Here is a 21,173-nt window from a genome sequence, read left to right as displayed (position 1 = left end):
ATGATGCTGTACAACCCGATATATAATTAATAACTGCTTATGCAGAATGTATTTTAGTTCTAGGTATCTTGGTAAAAGTATGTAAAATATTTTCAATATTAACCCCTTAACATATATTTCAGAACAATGGACCAAAAATGGAAATTTTTTTTTTGATTGTTTAATTTTGTTCTCTATCTCATTATAAAAGTTAGAAAATGGTTTTTTATTGCAAAAATAAAATTTTTAATGCAATTACTATTGTCTTTATAATTTTTACAAACACATAAAAAAAGTAATGGATTACACACACATCTTATTCAATTATAGCAAATTAAAAAAAAATTTTGAATTAAACAAAAATTAAAAATTTTGCAATTAAACATAATATTACTAGTATAATCTATTATAAATAATTCTCTTACGTGGCTTCCAAATTTTGGCTGTATTTGGCTGTTTTAAAGAAGTACTTTGTACAACTAAATAAGATTCTTTTCACAACACCTAAATATTTACTTTAATTTCTTCATATATACAGAGAACAGTCGGCAAAGAATTCTGTTAGTTTTAAAAACATTTCGCTAAGAAAATAACTAATTCTAAAGGAAATAAAAATAAACAACTTAAAAAATAAAACTGCTGTTGCCAGCCATAGAATTTCTCGAAAGTTAACTTAGCAACATAAATCAAAATGACATGGAAGCGCAACTAGATCAAAATTATGATAACTGAGTGCTTGACGTAACAAATCCTTCAATTCTATAAGTGTTGTATCGCCAAATGCCCAGATAATATTGAAATGTACAGGTTTAGAATTTTCTACAGTGAAAAGTTTTCGGAACTTCAGTATTAAAAAAAGTATACAAAAGCTAGACGCTAAGAACGTATCCAGTGAGCGAGCAAAGCGAGCATTGGATTGCGAAGCAATCCGAAATGAACTGCGAAAGCAGTTCCGGGGGTTGACGAGCGCCAGCGAACAGGGGGCGAAGCCTCCTAGTATAATATAAAAACACAACAATATGATTTTCAATACATAAATTTTACAAATATTTTACAGTATGGTATATCCCAAAACCGTTACTCAGATTTCCCTCCCTTGACTGAAGTTGTAATAAGTGAAAAATTAGGACCACTAATGCCATCTATTAGGAAAAATAGTGAATTAAGTATCCTTAAGTAGAAATTAACTCAGCTCGGGCTTCACAAAATAGAAACGTTAATTTTTCTCCTACCCGAAGTCAGTTCAGGCATCACATAGTAGTAGCCCCAACTGGATATTCAGACAACAAGGGGTTCATCGAAGATTTGCAAAACTTTGTGTCTAATTTTCCACCACATTATTAAATCTTTTGCTTAACAAAGTACCCTGCTTTCAGTATAGCTTGTTTAAGGAAGTATAAGAGAAAAAAGGCAGGAATTGCGCAACCTCGTGCCTTCTCTAAATATAAAGTAAATTAAGTCAGAAAAAAATAAAATTGATAAACAAGTAAAAAGCTCAAGTGAGAAACTAGCCACTTTTCCAAGACATTTCCCAGCCGTAATGCAAAAAGCATTCAAAATCTACAATGTATGAGAGTTCAAAGTGTCAGCAAGGAAATTTTTGAAGCAACAGCGATTATGGTTAGCAACAGTGAGATCTCATAATATATTTCCTACGCACCTCAAACTGGGGTGTAGAATATGACTGTTTGCAAATTTAAGTCATTAGTTCTCTCTCTAATTTTTTTAGCGGATAATAATTTATATTCATCGATGGAAAAACTTTGATTCACAAATATATATAGGGTGGAAAAAGTTTTGAAAAGCTTTCATGCACTTATTCTCAGTACCCACCAGAGATGAATGATGAGATTCAAACATGAAGCTGCTAACAAAAAAACAAAAACAAAAAAAAAAATGAAAAGAAAAGTGGGAAAAATAGAGAAATGAATATAATAGAGGGGAATGGGGCTGATCAAAAGATGTAAAGCAGGTCAGGATACATTTCTAAGCAAAATGAAACGAGTTGATCTGACAGGGGTGGAGAGAATTTTGTAATTAAATCTGAGCTCATGGTCCCAACAATGTTTGACAATACTTATTGAATTCCCTTAAGTATAAATTTTAAAATACATGCTCATATGTGCCCCAAGCAGCCAAGGTATATGTAACAAACGCCACAAAAATTATCAACACTTAAAAGATCTTTAAAGGATGCCAATTAAATTTTATCAACAGGACAGAAATTAAAAATTACTTTAAAACAAAAGCAGATTATTTTTTGATCTTAATTATTTCTAAAACAATTTGATGAGTCAATGTTTTTTTTAATTTTTAAATTTTTAATTTGATTAATGCCTGCAGAACATTTACAATCATCAGAAGTCTTATTATAGAACACTAGATACAGCCCTACTTTTGCACTTGTAATGTGCAATGCCAGATCATAATATACAAAAGCAAATAAGAGCATAGCTCCAAGACGCACTTTGGATAAAAAAAAAATTTCTTTATACTATTTTTACATTTTGAATTTAAACACAAATACCTCGAGTGCTCGTTGTGATATAGAGGGAAATGAAAACGCAGATTTTTTTAGCACAGAAAGATACTTTTATTTGTTACTCTATTAAAACTTACAATCAAACATTTTTCAATACAGTAAAACTCCCGATTAGATTTGAATTCAAGAGGAGGTTTACCACTAATCTTTTAAACAAAGCTAAGGGAAAGACCTGGGAGGGTCTCAATGAGGTCAAAGCCCGCTGTTTCAGATTTTCCTCTTCCTGTAGCATTATTTGGTTTTTTATCTAGCTTGAATGTCCATCTTTTTAAATTTGGTCTTAAGGACTTTCCGGTTAGCAGTCTTAGTGAATCTGGACAACTTAGGAATGTTAAGCATAATGACAAATGCATTGCATTAAACTCTTTTATTTCCTACTGCTTTAATGTATTGGGCTGAAAGACTACAGTTAATGGGTTTGGGGCCAAATTTCTAGTCTTAATATAAATAAAAAAAAACTTTTAACACAATGTGAATTATAGTTTAACCATAAAATTATTAATCTACTTAAAAATAACTTTTATAAAGGAGATAATATACTAATAAAAAGGATAATTGAAATGTGACTGAAGTTGAGAAAATGAGATTTAGAGATGTGTATATGAAATAAATACTTATTGTTCACTAGATTATTTTCATATGTTCAGAAATAAAACATTTTATATGCAATGAAATATATCTAATAACAACTGGCGAAAGTATAAGAAAATATACTAATAAATTTAACCAATGACACACATTTACACAGCAAACATTAATTTATAATACATTATATTACCTCTTAGTAGTTAAAGGAGTAGACATGACCAGATAAATAAACTGAAATTTCAACAATCTTTTAACATCTCAAACTTATTGCCTGAAAAAAAAAACAATAATAATTAACTGAAAACCATGTGCATTTAAGCTATATGACTTGGATATAATACAAAACCCATAACTTGGTATTAATAACATAACTTGGACATTTTTATCCATTGAAAATAAAATTTCAAACATTTATTTAGGAATCTCTTGAAAGCAGGTTTATGATAATTATTGTATTTATGTATTTATTTAAAATTTAAAAAAAAATCAAATTAAATTTTGCTTAAAATAGGTACTTAAAGAAAAAAAATTATAAATCGTAGAAAAATAGTTGAAATATCATTAAAAATAAATCATAACAATACATTTCAAACTATAGTACCATATTAAAATTATATCATATTAATAGTACATAAAAATAACAAATGTATGATTAAAATTTATTGAAAGCAGAAAAATATATTTTTATTAATTACTAAAAAACTGGAAAAAATAAAAAAACACAAAATCAATTGTGTTATACCTTATCAAAACTGCAATTTGACTAATAGTAATTACAAATAACACCTGAGGAAAAGGCAATCTAAATTTGCCTTTAAACAGCTTTTTTATGTGATATTAGGATGATTTCTATTTAATACTGTATATACTTAAAGATTCAGATATATATTAGCAATATTAAAATAAAATGTGGTTTTGAAAATAGTATTTTTCAACTAGGAATTGGTAAAATTTTTACAACAATGATGCTTTTTGCTAGAAAATCTTTTTTGATAATTACTTTTTATACACATGTATATATATACAGATATGTAATGTATAATATACATGAATGTGTGTTTTAAGAATTACTAAAAAACAAAATTGGTCATAATTTCCTTATCCTAACATGCAGGTCAATCTGGCTGAGATTGATGTATGAATTTTTCCCCCCTACTTCATGCAGATGTACTTTTCCCATGATTACGTCATTGCATTAGATTTTCAAGGATTAGTTTTTTTCCACTTTTTTCAATTAATTAAAAAAAGAAAACTCAGCCTTTTCAAAGAAATCTCATCTTTGTCAAATACCCCCCCCCCCAAATAAAAAAGATATTTGTTCAAACATTCTTCCCTAATAAGGCAAATGCAATTTAAAATTACATTCACATGATTTAAAGCCACACATAGCAAATTTGTATTTACGCGATTTAAGACTGCACACTGTGTTCTTTATTTTCACCATTTTATAATAGGAATGCAATGAAATATTTGGCCACTATTTGGTATTCGGCCTTATCAGCCCTTTTGCTGAAGATGCAGTCGGCCGAATGTTGAGCCAAATATTGGGCAAAATATTTTTCAACCAAGTTTCCCCCCCCTTTTTTTTAGAATTTGAATAAATTTAATATAGAATAATAAAAAATCCTGCTTTTTTACTATACATAAGAAATAGCTTTTACACATTTTTGTTAAATTCTAAAATTTGCACACAGTTTGCTAATAAATTTATGTTCTGAAAGAAATGTGGAAAAAATAAATTTGAAACTTGATTACTTTAAGCTGAACCATGAATTTTTGTTTCAAATATATTCATTCCAGTTAATTTAGTCTACCATTTCAAAACCTTTTGTTATAATGATTGAGAAGGTTTTTTGTTTGTTTCAATTTTGCTGCTTTTCTGTTTCTATTATAATGCAGCATTTTATCAGAGTGTTTCTGATAGGTTTCATTGCCCCCCCCCCTATTTTTCTTTGTATGGTAAAAACCAGTAACATAGAAAACTGCAATTTTCAATGTGTAATTAATATTTGAAGTAAGAAAAAAAAATTTCTTGCTTTTTTCTATTAGCTTTCCTTTTTATCGGTGCTTTTATTTTAATAAAGCATTTTTTAAAGAGCGTTTCTAATGAACGTTATTTTTTATTGTCACTTTTTTGTAAAAACAAAATACGGCAATGTAAAAAAATTAGCTCGAGATTTTTAGCATTAAATTTTTTGTTTAAGAATGAAAATACAGAAATTGGTAAACAAATGTTCAGCCTTAAAATTTTTTTTCGAAAATGAAGATTAATGTTTATTTTTTGTTTTGCTTCTACACATAATTTTTTGTTTTTATGGGTGCTATTCTGATAGTGCGTAATTTTTAAAAAAGTTTCTGATTGACAAAATTACCGTTTTAGGGATACTTCCTTTTCAAAAAAATATTTTTTGTATTAAAGTTCTATTTTATGAACTAAGAAGATTTTTTTTTCAATTTCTCATTTCCTTTTTTCTCAACTTTACAACTTCATTTTTCATAGCTATTAGTTTATTTATCTTAAATATTTCTAATGGATAACTATTATAGTTTTTTCCCTCTTTACCTCATACCAATAATATAGCTAAGTTTTAATTAATTTTTATCAATGACTTAATTTATGTATGTATAAAAAATATTTATTAATGATTTTTTTTTAAAATTTTGCTATTCAGCCAAATCACTATTCGTTACATTCCTACTTTATATGAAATATTGCAATTCCTATTCGCATGATTTTAAACCCACTATTATAGGTAATTCGTGTTCAAATGACTTAAAAATTATACATTTGAATTTCTATTCACATAATTTTAAAATTAAACATCAACATTTGTATTTACAAAATTTTAAAATTAAATATATTTAGATTTGCATTTGTGTGATTTAAAAATCACACATTGATATTCACATTTACACAATTGAAATAAATATATATAATCTTGCCTCCATATTTATATATATGTTAATAAAATTCTTAGAATAAATCCTTCTACATACACTTTACTTTTTTCTTGCTCAAATTTTAGGTATTTTTTGACACATAAAATTTTTGGATTTCTATTTTCAGCATTCTTGGTTTTTTTACCAAACTCATCCCTGTGGTATGAATCAAAATTGAATCTTATAAACATTGAAACATTCTTTAAAAAAAAATCAATGATTTATAAGCAAATTTTACCAACAGAGCTAATTTTTAACATATTTTTAACAGAGATTTTATGTTCACATTAAGTTTTTAATTTTATATAAGTCTGTATACATAAATGTAACAACATTAAATCTTCAGTTTGTTCTCAGTTTACAATATGAAAAATAAAAAAAAATTAAGTTTTTAAATACCAATATTAAATGCTGTAATACACAAAAAGTACATACGTATTTTTACTAAGTTAAAGTTACAAATTAAATGCAGTAATACATAACAATAAATTTTAAGGCTGTAAAAATCAATAAAAACTTTGAACAAAGTTGTATAAAAGTCAAAAGTGCTTTTAAATTTCATAATAAATTTTATTCTTCCATTATAGATATATATAATAAAACATAAATAAATAGTTTGGTTCATATCAAAACTGGTTTAAAAAAACAAACCTTGCTTAAAAAGGGCAATACAAAATATCATATTAACGTGCTCAGTTTAGGCAACTTTTGAAAGAGATATAATTTTGCAAATGTTTTTTACTTTTAATGTATCAAAATTGAATTCAAAGTACACCTTAATTTTTTTTGCTTTGTTGCAAAAATTGTTTTACATTTGCTGTCAGACTTTTGAGTAATCAACAAAGGTACCACTTAACCTATCACCTAGAAATTAAAAGTAATGTTAGCTTTTTCAGTTAAAAATTTAAAATATAAATTCTTTGGAAGATTGAACTAAGTGATTTCAGTATATTTTGAAGAAAAGAAATTTGCCAATCTTTATTAACTTTCAGTTTATTGGAAGACATTGAAAAATTACTCATGAAAACTTTTTTCATTTATTATATCTGAATTACAATAGATAAGCTATTATAAAATTAACAGCTAAATAAGCATATTATTGCAAATCAGAGTTTTCATGAGAAAAGAATGAAAGAAGTGCATTTAAACATTTCCTTTCAAATATTTTCATTGTTGTTGCAATCAAAATACATAATTTACAAAACTGCTTCTGACAAACATTTATGTACTACAAAATTCACTAAATTATCTAATCTTAATTATAAACAGAACTTCTAGCACATCTTTGAAGCAAATTATAACGAAAATTAAAGTAAATATTATAAATTAAAGTTACAATGTATGTTAAATGCTAAGTTTTTATTTAACACTTTACTTCGTTTCTGTATTATTAATTTATGTATAATATTACTATTAATAATGCTACAATTTTGCGGTACACGATTTTCTTTTTAAGAAGGGGAGGAACAATGCAACAGATAATTTGAATGACGTATTGATTTCTAAATACATGTCATTTAAAATAAAAGTAAAACTTTCTAACTGAAATAATAGGCCCATAATCATCATTTAAAAAATCATAAGAAACAGAAAGAATTGTGTGCATACTCAATGAGGTGTATATCCTAATTGTATCTTTTTTTCTTATGATCCTTAAAAGTCAAACAAATTAATTTGATTACTTCACTTCAAATTATGCTCAATTTATTCTTCCGCTATATTTCTTCGAGTTTAAAGCGTGCACACACAATTAGAGTTATCTTAAAAACATCATTTAAGAGATATATTTTGAAAAAATAAATATTTTAAAATTAAAATATGCTTTTGGAGATTAAAATATTGATCAATAATCTGAGTTTATTGCCTTAAATTTATTTATTCATTTACACATCTTGCTATTTTGATACAAAAAGAAGTAGACAGAAGCTATTAATTCTCAGCTGACTTCATAAACACCTACTGATAAATAAATAAACAAACAATTCCTCAACTTTGACCCAGACAAGCCAACATTACAAGAAGAGAAATTATAAACAAAATTGCAAAACATCAAGATGCACAAAATGAGATCTTATCTGAAGTGTTTATCTTCAATAAATATTTTATTTTTCTCTCAATGTCAATCGTTAGTTAAATAATTAAAATACTTATGTGTGAAGTGATGAAATGGAGTTGAAAATAAAATCAGAAGAAAAATTCGTTTGAAGCTTAATTTTATGTTGAAGGTAATGGTAAAAAACTTTTTTTTAATAATAATTTAGCATTTTTGTAAATTATTTTGAATTATTCGTCCTTTCATTTTAAGTATTTTATTGATTTGTTGAATTACTTAGGACTTCCAATATTGTCCAGTGTTTCACGAAGTAATTATTGTTTGTCAAATTTGCTCCTAATGAAGCAAGACACTTATTTTATCTAGCATCGATATTTTTTAAAAAATTTCTAGCATTATTAGTTTTCTAAGATCAGTGATGTGTTTCGTTGAAAACAATAAGCATATAGATAATCAGATTACATTATAAAATTATTTTTAAGAAAGATTGTGAATTTTATGATTTATGTAACAAAATGTGGTATGATATCAAGAATTGTCCATATTTATTAAATCAAGAAATGTGAATCATACTTATAAAGCCCTATTCTGAAAAATTAGCTAAATTTCACTTTTCACCCAATTATCATTAAAATTACTTCTGTTTGAAATTTTATATTTGATTGTTGCCAAACTTAAATAATAATACTAACAACTGAGTAGAGATATTCGAATTTTTAAGTCTGACTATCTTGAAATAAGAGAGCTATTTAGTTTTTTCTTCTGAAAAGTAGATTTTATAGTAACTGTGTAGATGAAGTATAAAGTAATGCATGAAGTAGATATATAGTAATTGTGTATGAAAAAAGGTACATATCAGATTAATTTTTCCCTTTTTGATGGGAAGATAGTCAAAAGATTAGATCACTGTACCCTGTTTTTTGTTGCGGTAACAAGAATTGGTTGCCTAGATCCTTTTAATATTTTCTGAATTTAAACCTTTCAAAATTTTCTAAAAGAGACAAAGATTTATTCCATAAGCCTATGGTTATCCAATCATTTAAGGAGGATATACATGTAACAGCCAGAAAATTATTAATTAAATGATTTTTCAGAATTAAGTAATTGAAATTATACTTTCTTGTTAAATGATTGAAAAAATATTTGATCACTAACATCTTGTAAACACCAGGTAATGTGAACATCTTCCTAAATGTGTAATCTGTGAATGTGTGATCATTGAAAATCAAAAACAAAAAAACCTTTTTGTTTATGAAATAATGTTATTGATAAACTAAACAACAAAATTTTTGCACTTTGAACAAAACATTCAAATTATGCATTCAAAATAAACATTCAAAAATTTAGACTTAAACCATAAAAATGTATCAATGATTTTAAAAAAATTATTTGTTTATCAACGACCGCTTATATGATTATTTATTTTTTTGTTAAAAAAAAAGGTTACTGTTAGCGTTTATTAGGTCCCACTAATTCAAAAAAGTTCCATTCAAGTAAAATGCGTTTAAAGTTAATCACTAATTTTTTCGTGCTACTTTTTTTGTTTATACTGCTTTATACACAATTTTTTAATTTATGAAATATCAATATAATATTTAAGATTCTTGAGTTATCAATTTCATAAAAAAAAATTTTTAACACATTTTTTGGGGAGGGTTTGGGGACAAAACCCTCTCCGAAATTATATATATTACTTGCTTATTATCTTGTAACTAGGATATGGACATGAAAAATTTAATTTTTTGTAATTTAAACGTTTACAATATATATATATATATATATTAGAAGGAGATAGGACCGGGATATCCTGGTTGGCAGGACTCACGCTCGTGAGAACGAAAATTCGAATCCAGCCAGCCAAAAATTCCCCCTGTAGTAAATGGTGACTGGTGCACGCTAAATCTAACGGGTCACAAAGTCCTCTATGTTCCCATAACAAATTATACCTCTTTTGGTACTTCATTGGAGATGGATCATTCTCTGGTTGAGGTCAAAATTACAATCTGTGGATGAATGAATGGATGTATGAATGGGTCCACCCTATAAACGGGTGTGACAGAAGTCGAATTCTTGGCCATAGATGGCGCCACAGGAAAAAAAGAGGAATCGTACCCCATCTGTCTCAATGATCGACGACGACAACAACAACAGAGGGAGATAACCAATAACCCCCCTCGAACCTATATTAAAGCTATGCCACTGGTACTTAAGGAGTGGTAAACTGAGTAAATGTTTTACTTAACGATCAATTCATTATATTCCAACTACACCTAATAGAGTTTTAGTTATTTAATCCATATTTATTTTTATTTATCTGACTTGCCATTAAAAAGAAATGCTGAAATGATACAATGTGTTCTTCTCATTTTAATTGGCAGGTTTCTATCATGCGTTCTCATTTCAAGCTCTGCACATTTGATATCACCAACACTCTACTCAAATTTCAGCTTCCAGTGGGTGAACAATATGCAAAAATAGGTCGTATTTACGGAGTCGAAAGAGATCCAAAACTGTTAACGGCCGCTTTTCTGCACAATTGGAAGGTCATGAATTCAGATCATCCAAATTACGGACGAAGTACCGGACTGACGTCACAGTTCTGGTGGAAAGAAATGGTGAGGAGGGTGTTTTACGCCGAAAACTGCCAAATAACGCACGAGCAATTGGATTCGATTTCTGGTCACTTGTATGAAATTTACAAGACTGAAACGTGCTGGAAAGTGTTGCCTGGTACTGCAAAGTTATTGGAGAACCTAAATAAAAGTGATGCGATTCTGGGTGTCATCTCAAACTTTGATGAGCGTCTAGAGTGTGTCCTATCTTCAACTGGTTTGAAATCCTATTTTAGTTTTATTCTTGCATCATACGTCGTACAGACTGCCAAACCTGAAAAGAAAATCTTCGATATGGCTCTCGATCAAATTCCCGGTGTTGAATCGTCAGACGCCATTCACGTGGGCGATAATGTTAAATTAGATTACTTGGCGGCGAAAGCTGCTGGCTGGAATGCATTGCTTATAACTAACTCTGAAGTGACGTGTGACCATGGTAATTTAGTGGATCAAAAAGATATTGTGCACGATGTCGATGAGATTGAGAAATACATTTTAAATCAATGATTAATGTTTTATATTATGTTATCTATGAATGAATTACTATTAGTTTTTATTTCCATGTCATAAGCAAAGAATTTTAACTCATCTTATAACAATCACCATATAAGCAAAGAATTTTACATCATCATCATATATTGTGTTATTATCACAATCATATTATACATAATTTTTTTTTTACGATTGTTTTGATATTTGTTTGTAATATTTCAATAAAAATATTTTTTTAAGAAATTTTTACTATATCTATTTATATAACTCATTTTCTCCATATTTAAAAAAAAAATTGCTAAAATATTTTTTTAAGAAAGCATATTTATCGAATTAGTATAAATCTTACATTGGTACTGAATAAGAAAAAAGTATAAAGCCTGTTTCAAGGTTTGAAAAAAACAATTTTTTTTTAAAAAAAAAATACCAAACCAACCTTTTTTAGTTTTTGAGGAAAAACCTGTTTTTTTTTTTTTTTGGAGTCTTTAATGAGATTGAAGAACTTACTCCTAACTTGAAATTTAAATATTTGGAAACTATTAATAACTCGTTTTGTTCCAATGTAACAATTCTTTTTTTTCTCTGGAGGTTTTAGATTGATAGGCTATTATTTTTACTTCTTGACGACAGATTCTTACATAAAAATTTAAGATAACTCAATTATAAGATTTAAAAAATTTTTATTGCGAAAACAAAGGTTTAGTTCCAGAGTTTATTGGAATCAAATTTAAACCTAATTATTTTTTACAGTAGAGGTTGCTAATGCCTCTTCTGGTGGTTGTGCAAAGCCCAGGGTTCCCAATCAATTTGAAAAGAAAAAAAAAATTAAGGGACCTAAAATCAAATTTGTCAAGGATCTACTGAGTAATAATTAGTATGTTGAAATACATTGTTAACCAGATTTTATTACATTGATTAATAGTTCAAGCATTTTTTTTAATACGAGTAGTCCACAGCGATGGTTTGATAGTTACATTGTTGTTTAAATCAGCTTTTAAGATTATAGAAAAATTTCCAATTAAGCTAGGCATACTTGCAAGCTTCTAAAAACTGGCACCAGTAAAACGTTTCATGAACAATTTAATGAAGCCTATTAGAATTAATTGAAAAATAATATTTAGCATATCTGTATCAATTTCGAAAACATATATTTTTTTGTTACTTCAGAATATGTAAAATGCATTTTGAACATAATAAAATCTTTTGTAGTACGATATTTTGCAGATAACAAATTAAGATTTAACAACTTTTTTTTCTGTGGAATAGATCATAAATAGCAAAGGTTGATTTTTTAAATTTTGTGAATACGATTCACAATGCGTTATTTTTAAATCGCGTCCATACAAATGTTAAAAATCCTAGTACCTAAATGTTAAAAAACGATTGATCCTTATTAAAAAAAATGAATAGGTTAAGTCAGTGTGTTCCAAACTGTGGGGCGCGCCCCCCTAGGGGGGCGCGAGACTGTTTCAGGGGGGGCACGCAGCTGATTCCAAAATATCATTTTCGAATACAAACCAAAAAAGTCGAATAGGTGTCAAAAAAATTAATCAGAAAAACGGTTATACGTAATCCACAATCCTCGCCGCGAATTTCTCGGCGAATTTCTATAAATGCTAAAAAATCCATCCATACTCTTGCTGGAACGAAAACAGCTTGCTTTCCCGTTTGGAGCCGAGCGCGAGGAAACACAAGACAAGCACTCGGATCATCCCGGGTATTCTCGGGGTTACTCCCGCCAAACTTCAGTAAACAGAAGCAGGCAGCAGGCCCCGACAAGGCTTATGAGCCAAGGCAGTCGTTAATTCGACGACGGTAGCGCTCATTACATCTGGTGTGGAATTATCATCAATTGCGCGCGACTGCGGGGTTTTTCAAACTCGGACGACGCGACTACACCTGGATGCGTGCGCCCAGACGAGAGCAGACACGCGGCATTTCTTTAAGAAACGCTGGTTAAACTCGACCGTATCCACGCAGATTGTCTACAAACTCTACAAACTCGCTTTGGTACACTTCTAAATTAATATTGAGGTAAATTTCAAAACTGTTATAAAGTATTTTTATTTGATTTAAAATGATAACTCTTTTAGATGGATAAATACGTAACTGGGTTGAAAAGAAAATTGAATGAAGCAGAAGCAGACGGCAAAAGAAGAGGTAACGAAAATAGCGGAACATCTTCGCAAAATAGTAAACCTAAATGTAGAAAATATGATCCAATGTACTTATCATTTGGATTTACATGTAAAGTCATTAATGGCCAAGAACGACCAATGTGTTTGCTGTGTCTGAATACTTTGGCCTCAGACCAATAAATTAAACGGCATGAAACCAAATAAATTAAAACGGCATCTCGAAAACGTACATGCAGATCACGTTGGCAAAACAATAGAATTTTTCCAAAGAAAATTGGAGAATTTAAATAAACAAAAAGAAATGTTTTCAAAGACCATGTCTGTTACACAAAAAGCATTGCTTGCGTCTTAAAAGGTTTCTTATAGAATTGCTAAATGCAAAAAACCCCATGTAATAGGAGAAACTTTAGTGCTACCTGCAGCTATTGACATGGTAGCTACGATGCTAGGTTAATCATATGCTGATCCACTTAAAATCATTCCACTTGCAGATAATACGGTGGGAAGACGAATATCCGATATATCTGAAGATCTTTGCGATCAATTAATAGAAAAAGTAAAACTATCTTCTTTCGCGTTGCAAGTAGATGAGGCTACAGATGTTCTTAAGGATGCACACTTGATTACATATGTAAGATATGTTGTGGAAACTGATGTTAGAGAAGACATGTTATTCTGTAAACCTATTGAAGGCAATACTACAGCAAGTGAAGTTTTTAATATGATTGATAAATTTTTCAATGAATACACATTCTGTGGGAGAACTGTGTTGGACTATGCACAGATGGAGCTCCATCTATGGCAGGAAAAAACGCTGGTCTACAGGCACTAGTTCGAAAGGTGGCTCCTCGGGCAAGTTGGGCGCATTGCATGATTCATAGACAATCACTTGTTTCAAGAGATATGGGTGAAGATTTACTAACAGTATTTCAAGTTATTATAAGAGTTGTAAATTTTATCAAAAATAGCCCATTAAGAGGAAGGCTTTTCGCAAAATTGTGTAATGACATGGGTTCAGAATATGCATCACTTCTATATTATTGTGAGACACGTTGGCTTTCTCGTTCCAAAGTACTTCAAAGGGTGTTTGAGCTAAAAGAAGAGATCGCCATATTCCTTACTGATAATAATAGAGATGAAGCAAACTTGTTTTATGACACGAAATTCCTTGTATAACTTGCGTATTTAGTGGATATTTTTCAAAGACTCAGTACTTTAAATAAATCAATGCAAGGGCCTCAAATTCATGCTTTTGTCCAGAAAGACAAGGTTACTGCATTTATGAGAAAATTGGAACTGTGGATAATAAGTTTGAAAAATAATAACTTTGACATATTTCCCACTTTTAAAATTACCTGTCTTGCAGATGAAATAGAAGAAAGTAAAGTTCTTATTAATAAACACTTGACCAGTTTAAGGGAGCAATTCTCGTTTTACTTTAAAGATCTTGACATGTCCAAATATGAATGGATTAGAAACCAGTTTGTGATTGAAAAATATGATGATTTTGGCCTTACGACAGCAGAGCAGGAAATGATAATTGACTTATCTAGTGACAGCACATTAAAGCAGATGTTTCAACACGAAAATAATATTGTCACGTTTTGGTTACGAGTAAAGGACGAGTTTCCTACTTTAACAAATAAAGCTTTAGAAATTTTATTGCCCTTTGTAACATCTTACTTATGTGAAACTGGGTTTTCTGCAGTAGCTGTCTTAAAGACAAAGTATCGATCTTGCTTAAAGATTGAAAAGGAACTGAGAACCGCGATATCTTCAATGATACCATGGTTTGACAAAATTTGTGCTGAAAAACAAGCTCACCCTTCACATTAAATTTTTATAATGTTGTATTAATGTTGAATTCTATTTTTTGTACTTTTGTAAGATTTGTTTTTATTACATTATATTATTATTTCTTAAAATAGATAATTATTTTTTATGTATTTTTATACATAATATTGTATATTATTTTGTAGCCCATTAAATAAATTACAATATCAGATGAGTGTTTATGAAATTGGATTGTTAGAAAAATTAAGGGGGGCACAACAAATTTTTTTTCCAAAGAGGGGGGCACAGGTACAAAAAGTTTGGAAAGCACTGGGTTAAGTATTAATAACATTTATCCGTCATAATCAGAAAACTAACGACGATTATATTTAAAATTTGAAGAAATACTGTATATCGAATGGTAACTAAGACTATGCACAAAAGTGAAAATTATTTGCTAGAGATTCAGATTTTCTTAACAAGGTGAACGATAATCTAGAGAGAAAAAAACGTGGAAGAAAAAAAATATATGTATACATCTTCTGTATGCTTACTCATTGGAGCTTTTCAAAAATGTTTGAGTTGAAATTTCTTTAAGATTTCAAATTTGATAGCATTATAAAATGCATAATCAGAAATTACCAGATTTTCGGAATTAAAAAAAAAAAAAAAAATATCGTAATTTTGATAAGCACTTTCCATTCTCTTCGAATATAAATAGAACCTTTTTATTTTCACACATAAGCAAATAAAATAAAGTTTAAGAAATCGTACGTGTTTTAAAAATTAGTGCATTCTATAAACATGGTTAAAAATGGCTAATGCTAGGTATTGTTTTGTTCAATATTTCCTTTTCACTGTTGGTTTCCCCACACCCTTCCTTTATATTATACCCTTCCTTTATATCACAGGATTGCAAATTAAGATAGGTTTTTCTTCTTCTTTTTTTTAAAAAAAGGAAAGAAAGAAAACGAGAAATCACATGCTCGAGTTTTAGTTATTATTTCAAAAATTATTCTGAGAAAATCAAAAACTTTCCCAGGGCCCTATCACAGAATTTAAGAACTTTTTGGGGCCCTAAATTTTTCCAACAAAATTCAAAGACTTCTAAGGTTTTACAGGTACCGTGGAAACCCTGTTGGAGGCTGTGTGGGCACAATGAGCGTCAACAGTAAGGCATTACCAAATATTTCTCTACAATAACTACAGTGAGTAGGATATTTAAGTAACTTTCTTTAATATTTTAATAGTAAACTAGGAGGCTTCGCCCCCTGCTCGCTGGCACTCGCCGACCCCCGGAACTGCTTTCGCAGTTCATTTCGGATTGCTTCGCAATGAAGTTCCGAAAACTTTTCACTGTAGAAAATTCTAAACCTGTGCATTTCAATATTAATTTGAAATAGCAAACAGTTCACATATTTTTCTTAATCACACTATTCTAAATTTCAGTTGTTGAGAAAAGTAACTGTTGTAAGTTTTGTTTTAAAGTCTTTCCCACCAGAGGGCTAAAACCATGTGTTGTAAAACAATGGATGGTGTTTTCTACAATAGGGAGCGCTGCAAGCTCGGAACTGCCTAAATTTCCGGGTTACTGTTTCAGTTGTATTTTAAAGCCATTTAGCATCATTGTGTTTTGAGATTCTTGCAAACAATGCATTTGATTACTTATGTTTACAATGATAACAATACTGTTTACCATACTAAAAGAAACTAAATACAAACAGTAATAAACAAATGGAAAGAGGTCAAATCAAGACTGCCAAAAAAGCGAGTTATTCAAAATCTAGCAACCATGTCACCTTTTTTAATAATAAATAACAAAATAACTAAAACAAATTTTCACTCCAAACTCCCCAGAACATTAATATCTTATGAAATACGGCAGATTTGAGCTCAGAAATCATCTAGTTTATTTCTTTTATTGAAAACAAAATTATCCGTTTGAAAGCATCGCCTATCAGAATAACAAGTAGTAAGCAGCTGCAAACTTTTTAACCGGAACTAGAGTAGGTCCCGAGCTCGAGATTGTTATTGTTTACATTTCTACTGAAAACACCATCCATATGAAATAGTACTGAACGCCGGATGTAAAGCATCGGCTTCGATGAAGATAATTTTGTGAGAATTTTTTTGATAATTCGGTGAGAATTCACCCGATTAGACATATGATGCTCACTACGTGCTCTTGCGCGCCGAAGCCTATCAATGAAAAATGAAAACTGTTGCCAACGCGAGAAAAGAAATATCATCGGTTTTATTGATACATACGTATTAGCGTTTTATATAATATGGATGTTAAGCAATTAGCTGTTGGCATACAGTTCATGTAAATAGGTTCATTGAATAAATGCAAACAGGTGATCATTGCCGACTCACTACTTACTTATTTACGCACTTGTTCATTTATAGTTTGTCTATAGAAAGAACACCCCTCGCCACGAAGTCTAAGGCTCCCCTGACTCCTTTTCTCTCTCCGACCCGAGCCAAATCTTGCCATAAATAATGACCCAAATACCCTACTTCAAATAGTTAGACCTCGTAATCGCCACCCCTCCAGACGAATGACATGGGGAGTTCTTTACATAGACAAACTATGGGTCATCTTCTGCCACATTATTTCTATGCAAGCTGAGACTGTTTCTACGAGAATGCTACTCCACGTGATGGTCTGTCAGAAAGCCTAATATGTTTGTCTATGTACCTGATGTGGAACGATCGACTGTGATATATGTTGTGATGTCAGCCGACGTCACCTTCCGTCATTACTACGAGTCAATGACGACAGCCTGTAGTTTCTGAACAGCGGCGCTGCCTTACCTTTCCAGAGAGTATATAAGCACGTAACTAATACAGGGGTAATTGTGAGCCCAAGTCAAAATTCTGGAAAATTTCTCGAGTTAAAAAAAAAACTTTTTAAATTGAAAAAAAATTTAAACAAGGTTTTTTCTCTTCCTTTTTCTCAATATTTCTTAGTTTACTTAAAATAGATTTAAAATTTTACACATACCTATACCATTTACACATACCTATGATGACCTGGAGAAGAAATTAAAATTTACAAATATATGTCTTTCTTTCTTGAGTTCACGATTATAACAACTATTTACTGATAAAAAATGAATATTAATCATGAATATAAGCTTGTAGAGTATCTCTCTGGCTCTCCCTTACAAACAAATAAAATAAACTGTGTTTTTAAGTTCCACCTTTGAAAATTTGATTTCCGGAAACTTCTGTGATCAATGATTTCTTTAAATGTCTGGACCATCGATCTCCGGAAACTTCTGGATCACTGTTAGCGAAAATTCCGGAAATCCAGATTTTTTTCTGGACCACAATCAGCCCTGCTAATGGATGTTCATTCGCTAATCTTCGTGACTGGCTGCTAGCATGTTAATTGTTACGTTTTGTTGGTTTATTAAAGATATATTTTAAGTTATCATGTTTCTAACTTGGAATACAACACTAAGGATACCCACAATTCAACAATATGTATCGTTTAGTTATTTGTTTTCCTGAAAGAGCCTTCTCTGTTACTGAGAGTCTGCTGGTGTGTTATATAATACAGGTTACTTCATAATAAAAGACCACTGTTACTTTGATGGTCTTTAAATTGGGATAATATAGTAGAGAAAAATATTAAAAAAATGATAATAAATCAGGGTGCGTAGCCAAATTATTCAACAAAAAATAAGCACCTTTTAAGCGCTCAAATAATATTTTTAAGAACTTTAAAAATATCATAATTAGGCAGAGTTCGAAAGTTTTTGAAAATTGACGGTTTTAACCTTATTGTCAAAAAAACATTTGGCATTGTTTTTGACAATTGCCAAAATTTTTGAATCATGTAAATCGAATGGCGTTTTCATACGCTACGGACGGATGATGCGCCAAAATAGATTGGAGTTGAATAAATTGTAAAAACGTTGAATAGAACAATGTGAACAGTGTCTTTCTGCATAATTCGTAGCGAAAATCTACATGGTAAAGGAAAAATCTCAATTTGGAAAAGGGAAAATTAAGCACTTTTTAAAAACACCCAATGAAAAAAGAACCTTTAAGAGATATTAAAAAACAAAAATCAAAAATAAGCACTTTTTAAAAACGCTATGCGCCCTGTAAATATTTCAAATAAATACCTTCAAATAAAGAAATAATTTATAGTTAAAAAATATCTATATATTGTGCGATAACTTTATGCTGATGACAATTAAAGTAATCTAGATATTTGTTAATTAAGGAATAATATCTTATAATAATTTTCTGGTCAATAGTGATGTGCTAACAACATTGAACAACAAAACATTTATTTGTTGTACCTTTAAATTGCTAACATATGAAACAACTTGGCTCAAAAATTTTAAATTTTCTTAAGCAGAATAGCATTTTTTTATACTCTAAAACTTTTTTTATAAAAATATTCATTACAATGAATTTAAATAGCATTAAACTAAGGAAAAACTTAATTCAATTTTATCGCAATCATAAAATATTGAATACTACTTAGTTTTATATATTTTATAATAATATATTAAACTTAAAAATTATATCTTAGAGTTTTCTTAAGAAAATAACGTTAATTTCATTTCCTATAAACTGATTATTTTTTTTATAAATGCAGTATATTTAATTTAAATCACTGCAATCAGCCTATGTATTCACTAAATGCAAAATTTATAACATGTCAAAATTTAAGCACTTGTAATGAAAATTTGATTAGTAAAAACATAATAATAATATATATAAATTAAAAAATGTTCATAAAACTTGAGGAGCACCAATCTCTTGTTCTTCATAAGAACAGATACATCGCTTTTCTATCCTAATTAAAGGTACATATAAGCATTGCTCTCAAAATCAAGTTGAATGCATTTTAATTTATGTATCAAGTAAACTTATATTCAATTGCTTGGAAGTTAGTTTTTTTTTTTTTCAGAAATGATTTTAATTTTCGATTATTTTGTTTTAGAATAAAAACTTTGATTTGTAAATTTTGAGAAAATGTATGAATCGTGGATTTTGGGCTGGGTGAACCCTGATTTAAAGTATCTTTAAGTTTAGAAACTTGGTTGAGAAAAAAAGGGGACTAAGTAGGATTATTTTAAAATAATTTTGGATTAAATCAGTTTCTCAGATTTTTTAATTCCCCTCCCCCCCTCTTTTTTTGCAAGAAAAGACTGCAGCCACTTGTCTGAATTCTTTCTAAATTATTGATAAGTGAAATATATGTGCCTTGTTACAAACAGAATCGTTAATAACTCTATTTAACCAGTTCAACACTTTAATTAGTATTGCTAACCCTCAGTAAATTTCCAAAAAATATCATCAATTAAACTAATGTTAAATACGACACTTAATTATGTAAGAAAAATAACAATGTACTATAAACAAAATAACTATATTCATCACAAAATATATCTTTATTGTATAAAATTTAGAAATATAGTTACGTTTAAAATTGTATTTCTTATCTAATTACAAAACAAAATAACTTAAAGTTCATGAATGTATATTGTTTATACTGCTTTGAAATGAATAAAATATATACGTATAATAACAATCAATATTAGAGTCAAAAGTAATCCACAATATATAAAAGTGAGCAAAACATTTTTAAATATTTGTGAATACTATATATCCAAGAACATTAAGTTACAGAAACAAATAAATTTATTTAATTTGAGTTTTCTAAATCTGCAACAAACATACACACACACAAAAATACAGCTGACAAAATTAATAAAAATATATTTTTGTTTTTCAAAATTTAATCTATAATTCTTTTAGCACAAGTCAGAAATGTAATGGCAAATAATAATGGCATTATACTGTGTCGATGAAGTTTATTTCTTACGTAAATCATACTTCCTAAATGTTTGCATGGCATGTTTTCTATTTATCATTAACTGAAAATTTAGAATTTTTTTTCTTCTAATGTATATATGAAGCTAATTTTTTATCATAATATTAACATGAGAATTTAAGTTTTTAATGTTCATTGGATTAAAAGTTAAAATGGAGATAGTCATTATATAAAATTGTATAAATAACTTCAT

At 29.2% G+C, this 21,173-nt stretch overlaps 3 protein-coding genes across 3 annotated transcripts in view; 2 read left to right on the top strand and 1 right to left on the bottom strand.

The window, feature by feature from the left end:
• LOC147816087 (uncharacterized) overlaps positions 1–7,839 on the bottom strand; it is a 41,926-nt gene extending 34,087 nt beyond the window's left edge. The window contains exons 1-2 of the mRNA XM_087158134.1: positions 7,658–7,839; positions 3,300–3,380 (exon numbers count right to left, since the gene is read on the bottom strand). Coding sequence (XP_087014260.1) covers positions 3,300–3,325 — 26 coding nt within the window. The 5' untranslated portion in view covers positions 3,326–3,380; positions 7,658–7,839. The remainder of the gene's footprint in view (positions 1–3,299; positions 3,381–7,657) is intronic.
• A 125-nt stretch (positions 7,840–7,964) lies between these two features.
• Positions 7,965–11,449, top strand: LOC107455747 (rhythmically expressed gene 2 protein). The gene is made up of 2 exons (XM_016073429.4): positions 7,965–8,274; positions 10,481–11,449. Exons 1-2 carry the CDS (start codon positions 8,266–8,268, stop codon positions 11,219–11,221), a joined length of 750 nt encoding a protein of 249 aa, XP_015928915.2. The 5' UTR covers positions 7,965–8,265; the 3' UTR covers positions 11,222–11,449.
• A 3,122-nt stretch (positions 11,450–14,571) lies between these two features.
• On the top strand, positions 14,572–15,180 carry LOC122268746 (zinc finger BED domain-containing protein 5). The gene has a single exon (XM_087156707.1). It carries the CDS (start codon positions 14,572–14,574, stop codon positions 15,178–15,180), a length of 609 nt encoding a protein of 202 aa, XP_087012833.1.
• Positions 15,181–21,173: the final 5,993 nt, after the last annotated feature.

Source organism: Parasteatoda tepidariorum, chromosome 2 (genome assembly GCF_982258835.1).
Source record: "Parasteatoda tepidariorum strain Cologne lab strain chromosome 2, Ptep-v5.0, whole genome shotgun sequence".
Classification (NCBI taxonomy): domain Eukaryota; kingdom Metazoa; phylum Arthropoda; class Arachnida; order Araneae; family Theridiidae; genus Parasteatoda; species Parasteatoda tepidariorum.
This window is presented reverse-complemented; position numbering and strand designations above follow the sequence as displayed.

What these genes read in the sequence shown, in the direction of transcription:
- LOC122268746 (XM_087156707.1), top strand. Translation starts at nt 14,572, where the DNA reads ATGCAAGGGCCTCAAATTCATGCTTTTGTCCAGAAAGACAAGGTTACT.